At 48.0% G+C, this 15,112-nt stretch overlaps 1 protein-coding gene across 1 annotated transcript in view; it reads right to left on the bottom strand.

The window, feature by feature from the left end:
* Positions 1-7,103: 7,103 nt before the first annotated feature.
* VPS45 (vacuolar protein sorting 45 homolog (S. cerevisiae)) overlaps positions 7,104-15,112 on the bottom strand; it is a 28,496-nt gene continuing 20,487 nt past the window's right edge. Inside the window, exon 13 of the mRNA XM_009584551.1 lies at positions 7,104-7,191. Within this exon, the coding sequence (XP_009582846.1) occupies positions 7,104-7,191 (88 nt within the window). The remainder of the gene's footprint in view (positions 7,192-15,112) is intronic.

Raw genomic sequence — 15,112 nt, 5'->3', positions numbered from 1 at the left:
GGAATGCTCCGTGCACCTGCTGGCATAAAGGACTGTACGCAGGGGGGGCAGTGGAGAAGCAGGAGCCCGGGGTTGGTGCACCATCCTTTGCAGGGGGGATGCGAGTCTGGGGCTGAGTTCCCATGCCACGTTTCACTTGCAGCTGATTCTTTTCTCTAAACAATGGCCTTGCAGGGAATTGCTAATATTACGGCTTTGAATTTTGTTACAGGGAGCACAAAAATATAATTGTTTTTAAAAGAGGGGGGAGGGTGTAAGAGGGAGGGAAAGGACCTTGAAAATGTGGGCAAAATGAAAAGAGAGCCTCTCTCTAAAGTTATGTTTATGTCCTCCTGCTTCCTGTCCTCAAACATCCTATTTGCTCCGTTCAGCCCTGATGTTGCAGTTTTGCTCCCCTATGATGTGTTGATTCATAATAAACAGTTACCAAAATATCTTCTTGCTGCAAAAGCAGCACAACAAACACTTTCAGTTTATTTATGTATTTAACACCCCCCTGCATAATTTTGCCTCTGGATATCAAGTGTGAAACTGCTGCTTAGCAGATGAATTGAGTTTAATTAGGACATGTGTTTTTCCTTGTCTCTGAAGATAATTACAGCACTATTGTCTGGGAAAGGGGTCTGCCTGATGGGAGAATTTACCCCTCTGGGAAGGACCAGGCCAGGGGATACCTAAGTTTCCTTTAAGGGCCATGACTCAGCTCTCCTCTCTTCTCTACAAGACTCTTTCTGGCTCTGGTGGCTCAGGTTGGCAGCAAGATCTGAGTCGCCTGCTGTAGAGTGACTCACTCAAGGCTCTGCCCCATTCCCAGCAACTTAAAATTTACTGTATGGGGCAGGGAGAGGGTGGGAAAGACAGGAGAGAGAGAGAGAGGCTCCTGTCCAGAGAAGCACTCAACAGGGATGTAATTCTGAGCAGGTCAGGCTGCGTCCGTGTCCTGATGAAGTACCTTATATCCTTCAGGGGCTTCCAGCAGGGCAGAACCAGAATCGGAGCCAGAGCTTGGAGCTGGAGCCGGAGCTGGAACCTATCTCTGGCCCATGGCCTGCAGGAGGAGATCTTGGACCTTCACAGAGCTTGAGCCAAGCTTATCTGGAGATCAGGTTGGCTTAGGCTAGATGTGAGCTAGGGTGTAGGCAAACAAATTTGGGCCACTGGGGACTTGGGGTCAAGGGCAAGTTTGAAGTTGAGCTAAGGCAACAGCGGTAACAGTTAACCCAGCCAGTTAGTGGAAGGGCCAGGAGCAGACTCAAGATCTCCAGAGATGCAGTCCAGAGCTCTGTCCACTCCTGGCGTAGTATTTCCCAAGTGAAGGTAAACTGTCCTGAGACGAGGCACCTCGATACCACCCTAACTTCACATTCAAGACTGTCCCAGTATAGGTCTAACCAGTATAAACCTCCTGCTAAACCATTGCACCTACTGCATTCCTACCTGATGGCCATTCTTGGTGACTCTCCTTTCACTGGTGCTTTAAAGCAGTTGCAAATTTAGCATCCCCTCTCCCTTGACCCTGCAGCACTGCTGATCTGATGTAAAGTAGCCTCCAAGTAACAGAGAAACAGGCCTTTATTTCCCCTACAGGTGATATTAGTTATAAACAGGTTTGGAAGTTTGGGTTTGGTTTTTTTTCCCTTAAATGAAATGCCTCATCTATGTGTTCCTACTGCAATGTGTTTTCCCTTTCTGCCTTGACTTTCCTCCCAGAGGTCCAGTTTTATTTAACATCTCTCATTTAATGATGTGGAAGGAGGAGGAAACCAGCCTGCTAATGAAATTTGCAGAGAGCTAACAAACTGGTCAGCTCTGCAAACATAGCTCAAGACTGAAAAGACAACACAGGAGGGGGAGGTCAGGAACCAGAGTGGGATATAAGGTGGGCCTTGGCCTGGGAAATTGCAGGCTAATGATCCCAGGGCAGAAGGGGTCTGTGGGGAGTGGTGAGATGGTAAAGACGGGCCTGGTAAGGTTGGAGTTCACCCAGAGCTTCACACCTTGTGCAGGGCTAGCTCTTCCTGCAGTGCGGGGGCAAACGAGGTAGCAGCATTCACTGGAGCTAAAACATTAGCAGAGGGGGGAGGAGAGAAACCAACACAACATCATCTGCCTGGCTCTGTCAGCCAGCACACAGCCTGAAAAACATGCATCTCGACAGGGTTTTTATGCCCTGACTTACCTCTCTGGGATTGCTCCAGCAACCCTGCCTCTGTGGAGAGTTTCAACAGAGTGAAGAAGCCCCCGGGCCACACCGATGCTGACTTGGGACACGAGCCAGGTTCTCTCCTTGGTGCTGTGTCCTCACCCCCACTCCCAGCGGGGCACGGGTCCACAGCACGGGGATCCTCACCATGTCCCTCAGGTACGGCTTGCAGGATCTGGCTGGAGGGATCTGCTCCTTGCCTGACGATGGCTGTGTGCTCTTTCCAACATGAAGAAGAGCTGTCAAGGACACCTGTGGCAGGGTCCCCGAGGGAGACTGCTAGCCAGGCTTGGCTGGCCCCCTTGCCACTACAGGGCTTTGCTCTCTCCCACTTTGCTCTACATCAACAGGACTTATTTGTGATGCTAAGATAATTCCCAGGGATTTAGGAGCTCATTTCATTTGATCTGGCTTGTTCATTCCCAAGTCAATCACTGATTAAAGGCCACGTGTCAGAGATCTGGAAACTCACTTGCAGGTTTCTCAGCGGGACCCTTCATGTAACCGTGGGGCTTGCAGGGTCCCGGCATCCACGGCTGCCGCCGCTCAACACGGTTATGCCGAGGGTGGCAGGCTACTGTCAGCCGTTTAGGAGAGAGCAGGCGAGGAGGCAAGTAGCAGGGGTAATTGGTGGTCCCTGGGTCCCGCAGTGCTCACGAGGACTCTGCTGTCCCTCACAAGGCTCCACCAACGACAAATATACTGGGTAGAGCTAAGGGGACTCTCGCCTCTCATTAGGACCAGTATCACTTCTGATAGCCAGGGCCACTAACCAGCAGAGCCCCACTTTGGTCAGCATGTAGCAGATAAAACAAGAACAAAATCCTTTATTTCTGAGCTGTCTTAAACTCCTTCAGTTACAAAGAAAGGAAAAGCTGGAAACAAAAAGGATTTTTTATTTCACACCTCTCAAAATGTTTTGATGTTTTCTAAATGAAAAGTTTCTCCAGAGTTTTGATACTGAAAAAACAACAACCCCCCCCCCCAACAATTCAGCAAAACACGTTTGCAAAGTGTTTCAATGCTACCACACTTGCATTTTTCTCTGAGAAAGCAGCTTTGGTGCAAAAACTTCACTTAGCTCCAGCCTCCTCCAGTTTCAGCATCATGCAGAGGTATCACCTCCCTTTCTCTGTAACTATTATCATCACATCCTCCACATAACAGCAACTTGCACTTTGTATTCCAGCACTTGGATACGGAAAACAGCAAGGGACATTATTCCATCTGTATTCTCTTGTTATTCCTGCTCCTTGAACAGATTGAAGCTGTGGCCAAAAGAAGAAATTACAAGGCTCTTCCCATTTTGCAAGGAGCCTAGCAATTGCCCAATAAATCTCCATCTGCAAAAGTATTAGTCACCCGTGCCAAGGAAAGAAGCAAGGGTTTGAATGACTGAGACTCTCCCATTTTGCCTCTGTGAGCGCAGGAACAATACAAGCCGAGCCACAAAAAGCCGTGGCTCAGCAGAGTGATAAAGGAACCAGCCTCGCTGAGAGTCTTCCCACCTCCTACCAAGGGCCCTGCTGTGTCCTTTTCAGCTCAGTGATTTTTCCATGAGAAAATGCCCTGGGAAACTGATTCTTCAGTGTGGGGGGGACTTTTGTTCATGATGCCCTAAACCAGAGTCATCATACGCTTTTCCTTCCAGATGGGAAAACAGAATCTTCCTAAGACGTCAGAGGAAGGCCCCTGGGAGCTGCTCTCTCCCCTGCCCCATCCAGTAAGTTACATGGCCTCCAGAAGGCAAATTAATACCCCCACATATACTGTGGGCTAAAATTACCTCGAGTATGATCTGTGCATCCACTGGCATGGCAGAAAGCTCTGAAAGAAAAGACACAGCGGCTGAAAATTGAAGCAAGTCCAATTTTAGCTACAGTGTGTACTTAAAAAGAAAAAAAGAAATCCAGGGAGGATAGGCAGTCTGGGGATATGTGTTTTTAAACAAAGACCGGGTACATTTTTAACATGCACTTTAGCTTAAGCAGAGTTATAAATGAGATGTAGAAACTACTGAGTAAAGTTCTCTGGCTTGTCTCATGCGGCCCAGGGTGGGTTTAGAGCTTTGCATGAACCAAAAGCCCCAATTCCCCGTTTGTTGCTAAAGTGCACTCATTTTATACCAGCGCAAAAATTTGTGAGCAAAATCCTTACAGGTGCCTGGAAACAGGACGCAGATTGCTGCAGGCTCAGCAGTGGCAAGCCCGTGTTACACCCAGGACCTGAAGCTCTTTGCAGCACAGAAAATAGACGGGGTGTCTGAGCCTGGGGTGTGTGGGATGCCAGCCTCCCCAGCAGGACTCGGCCTCTAGGACACTGGCCTGGGAGTTGTCCTTGACAATCTCCAGTTAAAAGCAGGGATGCCCATGAGGAGCCAGCCTGCTCTGCCGAGACAGGTTGCTCCAGGTCCAGCATCTTTCTTTCACCCCGCTCTGTGCCTCCACAGGACCCACGGTAGCAACTGAGCTCGCTGGGGAGAGCGGAGGGCTCTCACGAGCAGTGGCAGAGCTTGGCTCAGAGCTGTGGTACTAATGAAAGGGCTCCTGCTCTGTTGAGTAATTTCACTCCCTGCTGCACTGAGAGCAGGTGCCCTGGAGGCCTCTTTGCTGATGGACCAGCAGAAATTGCAAGCCAGGGATTTTGCCTGGAGAGCCCAGTTTTGCCTCATTTCTGAGGAACGATTCGCTTTGCCTGCAGGAAAGCAGTGGGATTCCAAGCAGGAGGAGGAGGCTGAGGTGAGACAACGTGAAAGACAAGGTCCAAATGCAACTGGAAAAAAAAACCCCAAACCCAGCACTGTGCCCCTTCTCCCCAATTTGTTATCTGCTCTGGTTTAAAAAGCCGAGATTGTTTACCACAACGCTGATCAAAAGGGAGCCAGCCAAGCTTTCATGATGTCAGCTCTGTCTGAGCCTTTGCAAAGAAGGGTGGCACTGTGATCCTCCAAGCACTGTGATCTTCCAAGATGTGAAGCAAGGGAAGTACACGGGAAACAAGGGAAATAATGACTCTGCAGGGGACAGGGATGGGTGCCCTGGACTTGTGTCAGGCTTGGTCCAAACCTTCATTTGTGCTTGCATTTGCCAGTAAGCTGGCTGCAAAAGGCAATACACAGGAGACAGGTTTCACTTTGGAAAGGTTGATGCAACATCACACATTGTAGGAGTCTCTTAATCCACCACTTAATCCAGTACCAGGAGCACAACCTTTTACATACACTGTTAGGAAATTGAGCTGCCTGGTAAGGTTAGAGCCTGCTGGCTAAATCAACCAAACACCTTGTTTCCTTAGGTACCTCTCCGGCCTCCGGCAGCAGCGCCAACCCCACCTTGGAACTCCACTGCCTGACGAGGACTGCAGCATTGCAGGGCGTTAATCCTACAGGGAGGAGAGGAGCAAAATGTGTCAGCTTCCTAGATGCGAGGATGAAGGCGATGGACTGGAAACCATGCCAGTACCCATCCCTTCCAAAACAATGCCTGACGCTCCCGAGTTAGAAAGGAAACGCTCCCTAATGATGTGGCGTGGGAACTCTGCCCCACGGCCTGACCCCATTGTTTCCACGCGAGAGCCCTGGAGCAGCTCCACAGCGCACGTACCATCAATCCTTCAGCACTGCAGGGAGATTTTCGGATGGACAGACGCCCAGGCTCGGAGTGACCTTGCTTCAGGGAATTAAGCCAGAGAAATGAGTGTGAATTCAAGTACTTTCCATCCACAGGAGCTCTGCAGAGCTCTCGGGGAGCTAGAGGTTCAGTCTTATTTAATTATGGGAAAGCAAGAGATAAGGGAAAGACTTGCTCCTTGGTAGCGGACATTCACAGAAGCCAGGCATCCAGTCTGCTGATGTCTGTTTTGATTCTTAACCTGTGCTGCTTTTCACAGTTCCTGTACCTAAAATAAAAGGAAACTCGAAAGAAAAAATCCTCTTGAAGGTGCGGAGAGCCTGCGTTTCTCTCCTGGATGCCTGCACCCTCGCAGGAGGCAGGGGCTGGGATTACAGCTCTCACCCTGCTTGTCTCCACTTTCCACAGAGCCAGGGTTCAGGAAGCAGAGTGAGCCCTTTCTGGTCTAGCTCGCTTGCCTAGGAGGACGCCAACCACCCTCCTCTCTGCTCCCAGGTGTGCTCCACAATTACAATTCTCTTCTTTTGTTTCAAATCCAACATGGTTTATTACTGCTAGAATTATTTTTATTGTTAAAAAAAATCACAACACTTTTCCAGTTCACAACATGGGAGCAAAAACAGGGGCATGGAGTTGTGTTTGTTTCTTAAGGTAAACAGAAGTTAATAAAGCAGATTAAGAATGTAATTATACCTCAGTGGCATTACGAAAGGGATATTAGGAATCATTTAATAGACAAGAGGTTCAGTCAAAATGGGTTATTTAATAGGACTCAAAATATACAGACAACTGAGCAGACCAAAGGGCTTCAAGTGCCCATCAGCTTCACCTTCCAGAGATGCACACAAAAGCCTGGGCCAGGATCGTTAGATGTTCATTAGGGGACTCATACCATGTGTTTTGACAAATCAGCTAAGAGCGCAGCTTTCCCACAGGCCGGCAGAGCTGCAGAGACGCAGTGCTTCAGTAGTGACATTTTTCCCGGGCTCTCCTGCAGGTTACAATTCCAATTACGCAGCCATGTCCCATTCAGAGCTGTGTTTGTGAGAAGACAATGAGGGTGCTGCAGTTTGGGGCATGTCCTGGTTCATCAGGGCAGACGCCAACTCCAGCATTCACTGCCCAGATGCTTCTCGTGCCCATTAAGGTTCCTGGCATGGATGGGGGAAGCTACGGCAGCAGCGCAGTGTGGGAACGTCCAGTTCTGCTCCAAAGCTGTGTGGTCAGTTCATGGAAGCTCCGGATGGGCGAGACAGCGATTTTTCCAAGATTCACCGTCTGTTGCTTGACCTTGGCGCGACTTGAGAGCTCTCGGTGCTTCGGCCACGGAACCCCGAAGCTGTAACTTCCTCAAGGAAGCTGCGAAGCAAAGTTAAGGTTAGCAGAGACAAGGGCCAACTTTTCACTTGTGCAGACAGAAAGTAACGAGTGGCCCGGCCTCAAGCCTTTGAACAAAACCAGCAAGTGCTCTACAGCCTCAGAGCTATGTAAACATCTGTTTTCTCCCCTGGTGTCACCAGGATGGGGGACAGAGTCGCTCCTTCATATGTGGTGACAGTGGCAAAGAGAAGACCTGTCCATAACAGCATATGATCCAGCAAAAAACCCCACCCAGAACAGGGATCCCGGTCCCAATGGCGATGGCTCCTTCCCCTCATCAGGCTCATGTTAAACCCAGCAGCTCCCTCCCCAAGGAGGCAGCAGCAAGGAAGTGACAGGGACCGAGGGTCCCTGAAAAAACCCCACCCAGAACAGGGATCCCGGTCCAAATGGCGATGGCTCCTTCCCCTCATCAGGCTCATGTTAAACCCAGCAGCTCCCTCCCCAAGGCAGCAAGGAAGTGACAGGGACCGAGCGTCCCTGAAGGAGCACATATCAAAGAGACACTCATCTCCTCCAGTGTACAAGCAGCACAAGAGCTGGCATCGGGGCTAACCATTTCCCTCTGCAGTCGAGGGATCAGTGGACGGATCACCCTCATACTGACCTACTCCTCCAGCTGCTTGCAAGGGGAAACATCCTCAGACTGGGACAGCTAAAGTCAGGAGACACTAATCCAAGAGGAAATAAGTGAATGGCAGCCTTGGAGAATGCTCCCATTTTCTGGCGACAGATCCTCCCATCAGCCAGGATGAGTTCAGTGAGGGAGAGCAAAGTGCAAAGCTATGGGACTGCAATGACCTGCCCTGGGGACCAAAATCTGGAGCACCCAGCATGGATCATCAGGTCAACATCTTCACTGAATGTGGCCATTCATCCTTAAATGCTCCACCCTGTTGGGGAGGTCTCTTGTCTCTCCCCGTGCCGTGAACGGTAAGGCTTCCAAAACCCGGGCAGCAGCTCCTCGCGGGCTCAGCTCAGCATCTGGACCGCGCTGGCAGCCTTTCAGTAACAAAGCCAGGAAAGCCAGCGTTCAGGCTTGTTTTTCTGCTCACTCTCAGTCTTCCTGTGTGGATGATAAGGCAGGAAGAGGCAGGGTGGAAACCTCCTGCTGAGGCATCCTTGACATTTCACAGCCAGGGCTTTCTGGAAAGCAGCCCCTTGAGCAGCCTGGGTCACTGCTTGTGCCTCACTCCCCAGCTCCTCCGCCTCGTCCCAGGGCTCACATCCACAGCAAGACCCTCCCTCCAATTTCCAGCCTCTTTAGATCACACTCAAATCTAAATAGTGAGCCACATGGAAACCTCTGGGCACCAACCATTCATTCAGATGGATCTCAAGAAAGTTTTAACCCAGTAAAATGCTTAAGCACACACTCAGCTTCATCCCAGTCCCTCCTCTGTATGATTTTCCAAGGAAACTAAGGGAGTTTGGGGGCTAGACCCCAAGGAACTGGTCAATTTGAGTCTTATGTACAAGTTTACCCTATAAAATCAACCGCTTGCCAGAGCAGTGCTTCCGCACAAAAACCAAAAGGCAACGCATTCAGAGACACATTTGAAGAGGTGAACCGCTTCTCAAGAAAAAAATTGTCAGGCGGAGATCAGCTGCTGGGGGCTGGCGTTGGCCAACTGCAGAGGGAAAAAAGGTCGAAGCAGGCAGCAAGCATGCAGCAGCTAACGAAAATGTCTGGAAGTCAGGAGGGCTGGGCTGTGTCTTGCTCTGGTTCAGATCCTGAGATCCTGAAATCTGAATTTGCAAGACTGTTCAGTCCTAGCCCAAATCTGTTTCCAGTTAAGCCCCGTTACGTCTTTAGGAGCGGAGTTAGGCTAAGCATTTGATAGTTTGGAAAGTCCCATTCTGGAATGCTTGCGCTCCATCTTAAAAGCCTTGTATGGACATGGCTGAAGTCACGATCACTGTGGAGGCAACTGTGTCAGCAAAGAATTTCCGCTGCATGCAGGACTGGGGTTGCATGGTGCTGGGTTAGGTGGCAAGAGAGATGGTTTCTACCTTGATGAGTCTGCAAAATGAATTTCACCCATTCTGCCACCAGGCAGTCTCCAAAAAGCCGATTTATCCCCGAAACATGCCACGGCATTTCAGTTTCCAGGCTTACACCTGTCATGAGCACAGATTCATTTCTTATCTGGGTGGATGGGTATGCGCAGCAAGCTGAGAAGCAGGTATACATACAGAGCGGTATTTGTTGGAGCTGCATCACGCCTGCACTCCGGCAGCCTCAGCCCTGCTTCACAAAGCACAGCGGAGCTTAATCCAGCAAAGCACGCCAGAGCAAGGAAGGCTAAACCTTGGAAACACAGTTTTTTAAATAGGTCTAAAAGTGGGTTAAGGTTTGAGACTAATTCAATCCTTTCAAGAGGGAAAAAAAACCTGTTGAAAGAATAACGCTTTAAAGCTCCTTGCATTGTTTTTGTTTGATTATAGGCTTTTATATGCCTTCGTACGGCACTCCTGCCTGCAAAAGCCAAACGCAAGCACGGCCTACAGAGGTGAGAGCTAGACTAGGACGGAAGCTTGGAGCTAGTCCCAGTTTCACCAGCAAGTGACAGCTCACTCCTGCCTTTCACTGCTGCTCTCCACCTCCCTCTTTCACGTGCCTGGCCTTGTCTGGAGTAGACACCGACCAGACCATCTTCTCCGGTGTGCTGATACAGCTCCCGAGCAGCCAGGTCGCCACACGCCGCTATGATACAGACACCAGAGCAAGACACCTGTGAGTGAACCTTCACGTGCCATCCCGATACATCTGTATGAGAAGTCTCTGAAGCCAAAGGAGCTGTGATGACTGCCCACAAAATGAAGCTCTGGCCCACTGGCATTACTTCATCGCAGTTACTTACACCTGCTGGTCTGTGCAGTTTGGGAGGCAGCTGAATACTTTGCAAAACCACAGCAACGCTCCCACATAAGATCTAATGAGGATATGTTACCAGGAAGATGGTTACTCTGGCAATGAGATACAGTGCTACCAGTTTCTAGGTTGACTCATTCCTTCAATATGCTGATCAAGTTATCTGAGCGTTAATGCTTTTTAAAAAAAAAAAGGTAAAGAAATAAAAATCAGAATATACTATAAATCCTACAAAAATGTGATTCCCCTAAAACAGGTCTAAAGTAAGTGTACCTGCCAAGGTTGTGAATCATGAGGGTTTAAAAAAAAATTAAAAAATAAAATCTCATGCAAATGCCTGCACCAATTTCCAGATCTCAACACCACACCATTTAGAAATATGCATTCTGGGAGGGCAGCAGCCTGATTTTATAAGAGGTGTACAGGAACATTGCTTGCGCTATGGTCATTCAGCTCTGTGATTACAGCTAGAGAGTCGTCCCTCCTCCAGTTTTATTTTTAGGCTTTAGAGTCAGGCAGACTGAGTTCTTAACAGAGAATGACTTGCTTTTATTTTTAAAGGGGACTCCTGTTTATTTGCTATCTGGAGAGAAAGTTTGTGTGTGTGGAGGGGGAGATGCAGTGAGACACTGTCACTCTCTACTTCAGGAAGGTCTTAAAAGTGGGCAGCACGACCACCTCTGAGCATCTCCTGCACAGAAGGTCTCCCTGTCTGGAGTGCGGCTGATGTAAGAGCCAAACTCCCACCTGCAGTGGAGGGGTGAGCTGGAGCACAGTAAAATTGCGCCGTGCTGCGGCTGTTGTTATTTCCCAGGACCCTGAGGATCCTGCGAGAAAACAGAGCGAGCATCTAGCACAGTGGTCACAACTACCCCCGCTCTGGCTGGGAAAGCCTCTGATCAGAGTGCGAATATCAAACCACAAGGAGAATCTGAACTGATCTCTCCGCTCTACTCCAAACGCTCCCTCCCTCCGTAATAAGGAGGAACCGCGGCTGGTCCAAACACTCCTCCCGGAGGCACAGGTATCCGGTGACCAGGCTCTGCCGGCGAAGCACACCGCAGCCGCCTCTGGCACAGCCAGGCTATTACTGTAACTGGGTAAGTGGGTCAGGCTAGATATCCCCTTGGATTAGTCACAGCAGGTTTGTGCTTAACCTGTGCTCTGGATGAGTCAGCCCCACACACCAGATGTTCTTCCTGGTCTTGGTCTTCCATTTTTAGCTGATTATTGATCATTTTTTAACCCTTTCTCTTCCAAACCCAGCAGAATTTCTTTGAAATCCATTTGCCTGTACAGGAAAAGAACAGAGCTGGTTGCCCGTGGGACTGGTGGTAAAACCATTTGCCAACAGCAAGGAATCAGCTCCCCCACGTTGAATTTTCTTTAGGAAGCAGGGGAAGCCAGAGCCACTTCTCTCCAGCTTTCAGCCCAGAGAAAGGGAGCAGTTAGGAGGCGCTGCCAGCCACATTAGGCTCTCTGACTTCTTCAATTCAAAGTCCAGTAATTATGTTCTTGGCTTTTCTCTCCCTGCCCTAATGCCACAGCAAAGCCACTGACTTTAAAAGCTCTTTGCATTCTGCATTTTGGTGTGAGCCCATGACCCTCCACAAATGTTAACTTAAAGAGTGGAGAGCAACTGAAAACCCACAGATTTAACTCCAGCACCGTTTTGCCCAAATTCATCTGGTTCCTGCAGGTAATTACAGATGTTGCTATGGTCAGTGTTAAGGAATGGCACCAAGTCAAGAAAGAACTCTCACTTTCACCATAATTATAATTTAAATACATATTACATACATATTTTTTAAAGAACCTGTGATTAATAATCTCCAGCCTTCCAGCCCTTCCATTACAGCTCGTTATGTTGCAGGAAAAAAACAGATAGGAGCTCTACACTCAGGTCTTCGTTTATGAAGTGGTTCGACCCGTGGCCAGATGCGATGGCGTAGCTGCAGACTGAGTCCCCAGCATGAGTCCGCTGTAGAAGAACTGCATTAAGTGGGCAGATGTGGCATTTCAATTCTCATACGCCGGGCACAGCTCTGCAGTGAGCTGTTGCCTAGGCTCGTCATGCAGGAAAACACGTCCAGAAAAGCTTTTTTACCTTTTTGACAATCAAGTCATAATAGAAGTATTTTCAGTAGGGCTGCCAAAATTTCAAAAGTAACAGAGGCAGCCAATCTGCTTTGATTAGAAAAACACTGAAAATTCCTTGACAACAACAGATTTTTTTCCACCCTACTGGCGTTTCTCAAAGGATCTCAAAGCCTTACCAAATGCATATCTGTATACCCTCCTAGACTTAACAGCGCGAGGGTTGCCTGTTAACGGGAACGGAGGAAAAAAAGGAAGAATTAAGTAAACTGAGGCCTCATCTGCAGCAAAACTGAGCATGCACAACCAAAGAGATTTTCTGATCTTTGGGTTTCTGCATTTCTCTGGCTTTCATCACTTGACTTTTCAGCACCCCCGCTGCTTTAATGCATTTTTTTCTCACAGCTCTTGGTTGCAGCCAGGAACAGAAGACCCAAGCCGCATTCCCAACCCTATCGCTGACTGACCTGCCCATGGGTAATGTCAAGAAAGAGGCCAAGGAATAGGTGCATGACATGGATTTATCTGTTAGAGCTAGAGGAGGGAAGACAAGAAACAAAATTTTTCTCATACCTTGTAAAACCACTGGGATTTTTTCAAACAGGGGAATAAACTCCAACAGTAGAGCCTGTTAGCTTCTGTAGCCTGATTTATTTATATGGAATTCCTTAGACTACATGCCTCTTTTCAGGATATGAGCATTGTTATTAGATGCCTGCTCCTATTTTCCGTCGATATGGATATAAATCCATAAAGATCAACAGGGACAGATTCTCCTTGACATGACTGCGTAGCATAAGGAAACTTCAAACAGGTACCTACTATGCCCACTTTGAGACCCTCTTTGCAAACACAGAATGTTGTATTTTTCATCCCTACACTGAATATTTTTCACACTTTAAAGCATCTACTTACAGTATATTCACTGGACAATGCAGATGGTCTCTTAAACAGATAAGCTTCCCACAAATATACAGCTCTAACAACATAACCAGCTCCGAAGGCTTGTTTGTCTCCTGCTTTGTAAAAAAGCAGAATGGATATCCCTTAAGCCATCCCCCACCCTATAAACACAGATGTTGATCACAATTTAAGTTGGGCTGGTAAGAACAATGAAAGCACAGGATTTGTGTGCTTACATGGGCTGCTCAGCGCATTAATACAAAAATCTCCTTGTTTATTGTGACATATCAACCCTAATCCAGCAGAAATAAGCAACAGTTCATTAAAGGAAGGCCAGTGGATTACTGGAGGAGTTAGGACACAGTAAAATCTAGGTTTCCTCACGTTAGACACCTCAGTGTATTTGCTGAAATACCTGTGATCCTCATGCACTTTGCTAGAATTGCGGTTAACACTTAGTGGACAGGAAACTTCTTCATTTCTCAGGTGTCCTGAGCGAGACAGCTTGCCCCAGTGCACAGGCTGCTCCTCCTCCGTGTGCAGAGCTAAGCAGGCCAGTCTTCCCTTGAAAAGGGCTCGAGATTACTGACTCAAAAGTTCTAATTTTTTGTTATTATTAATGTGGCTCTTATCATTAAGGAAATCTTATTCAAGCCACTAGGGAAAAGCAAATCATGTGGGGCCGGGCTTTTTTTAGAATGGGACCCTCGACAGTCCTCATCCTGGAGCTCCCAGACGGGACCTTGTAGGAGTCAGCCCTTAAAAAGCAACAGCCTTTTTTTTAATTTTTCTTTTTTTTTTTTCACTTCGTTCTTTGAAATGCAAATTTTGATACAGTATCCTAGTTTTTCTGTAAATAATTCAGAGACTGCACCAAAACGTAGTCACAGTAGAAGCCCTAACTAGCTAATGTTACTCATTACAGGACAAATCTAAGAAGAGGAGCCCAGAGATGTAGCTGCAAATCTTGAACTTCATAAAGCAGAAGTGAGAGACAGTCTCTGCTTAGAGACCTTCTGGTGCAAACAGACAAGGGAGAAAGTTGCCCAACGTCACCTAATAGGTCAACAGCAGAGCTGGGACGTCAACCTAAAGCTCAAACCACCTTCTCACACCCGTCCTGCTCGCCACACTACTGCTTTCCTGCTCCTACTCAAAACGCTGCTGGTGAGTTTTCTCTGTTCCCCGCCAGTTACAGTTTTTGCTGAATCTCCTACACCGATACACTTTCAGGGCAGGTCTCAACCTCCAATATGGTGTGAAAAACTATACCATCCCAGAGATCTCCATATCGCTTACTCTGTTTTTTGTGTTTAGTGTGGCGCGATGACAGTACTATCCAGGTTCGCAGCACAGATGCTGGTAAAAGTTTGATTCAGGCGTGTTGGTAGATGTCAAAATCAGTCAGATGTCAAAATGCACTGGTAGACTAAGAGGTTACAGTGGATGCCAGGCTGAATAGGAACCAGGTTTTTTGTGTCCTTGCAAGATGACAATTTACTTCACTTCTTCCTTTTTATCAGTCAAAGAGCGGCTAGTATGTCTGCTGGTCTCTTTTTCTTACTATTTCTAGGCTTGGCTAAAACAGGATTTAGTTCAAAGGCTACTTTGTAAAGCAGAAGGTTGAGAAAGCTGGGTAATTTGGGCAGGAATTGTTCGATATGTGGGCTAATACAGACTTGCCTTTGTAACCCAGTTCATAAAAGCAATTTACTTGTGAGCTAGCATCAGCTCAGGAGCTTTCCAATCATCTGACATTAAGCTAAAGTAAGAGCCAAATTTCAGAGCGGGCACTGTGAATTTGGAGGGTTTGGGCATTTTTTCTGAGCGAGTGATGATAGGAGCCACTGGACTTCCTTGCGAGAGAATTGTTACTGCTTCTGTGCAGGCAGCTTTGCAGCCTGAAAATCCCTTACAGGCATGAAAAGGAAGGGCAAAAGTGCAAGGATTTTATAAATATCACACTGGACTCTGATACAGCAACGGTGCACGTATATGGCCTGAAAACCAAGCCAGTTTTTAGCC

This window comes from Fulmarus glacialis, unplaced genomic scaffold, assembly GCF_000690835.1.
Source record: "Fulmarus glacialis isolate BGI_N327 unplaced genomic scaffold, ASM69083v1 scaffold9729, whole genome shotgun sequence".
Classification (NCBI taxonomy): Eukaryota; Metazoa; Chordata; class Aves; order Procellariiformes; family Procellariidae; genus Fulmarus; species Fulmarus glacialis.
This window is presented reverse-complemented; position numbering and strand designations above follow the sequence as displayed.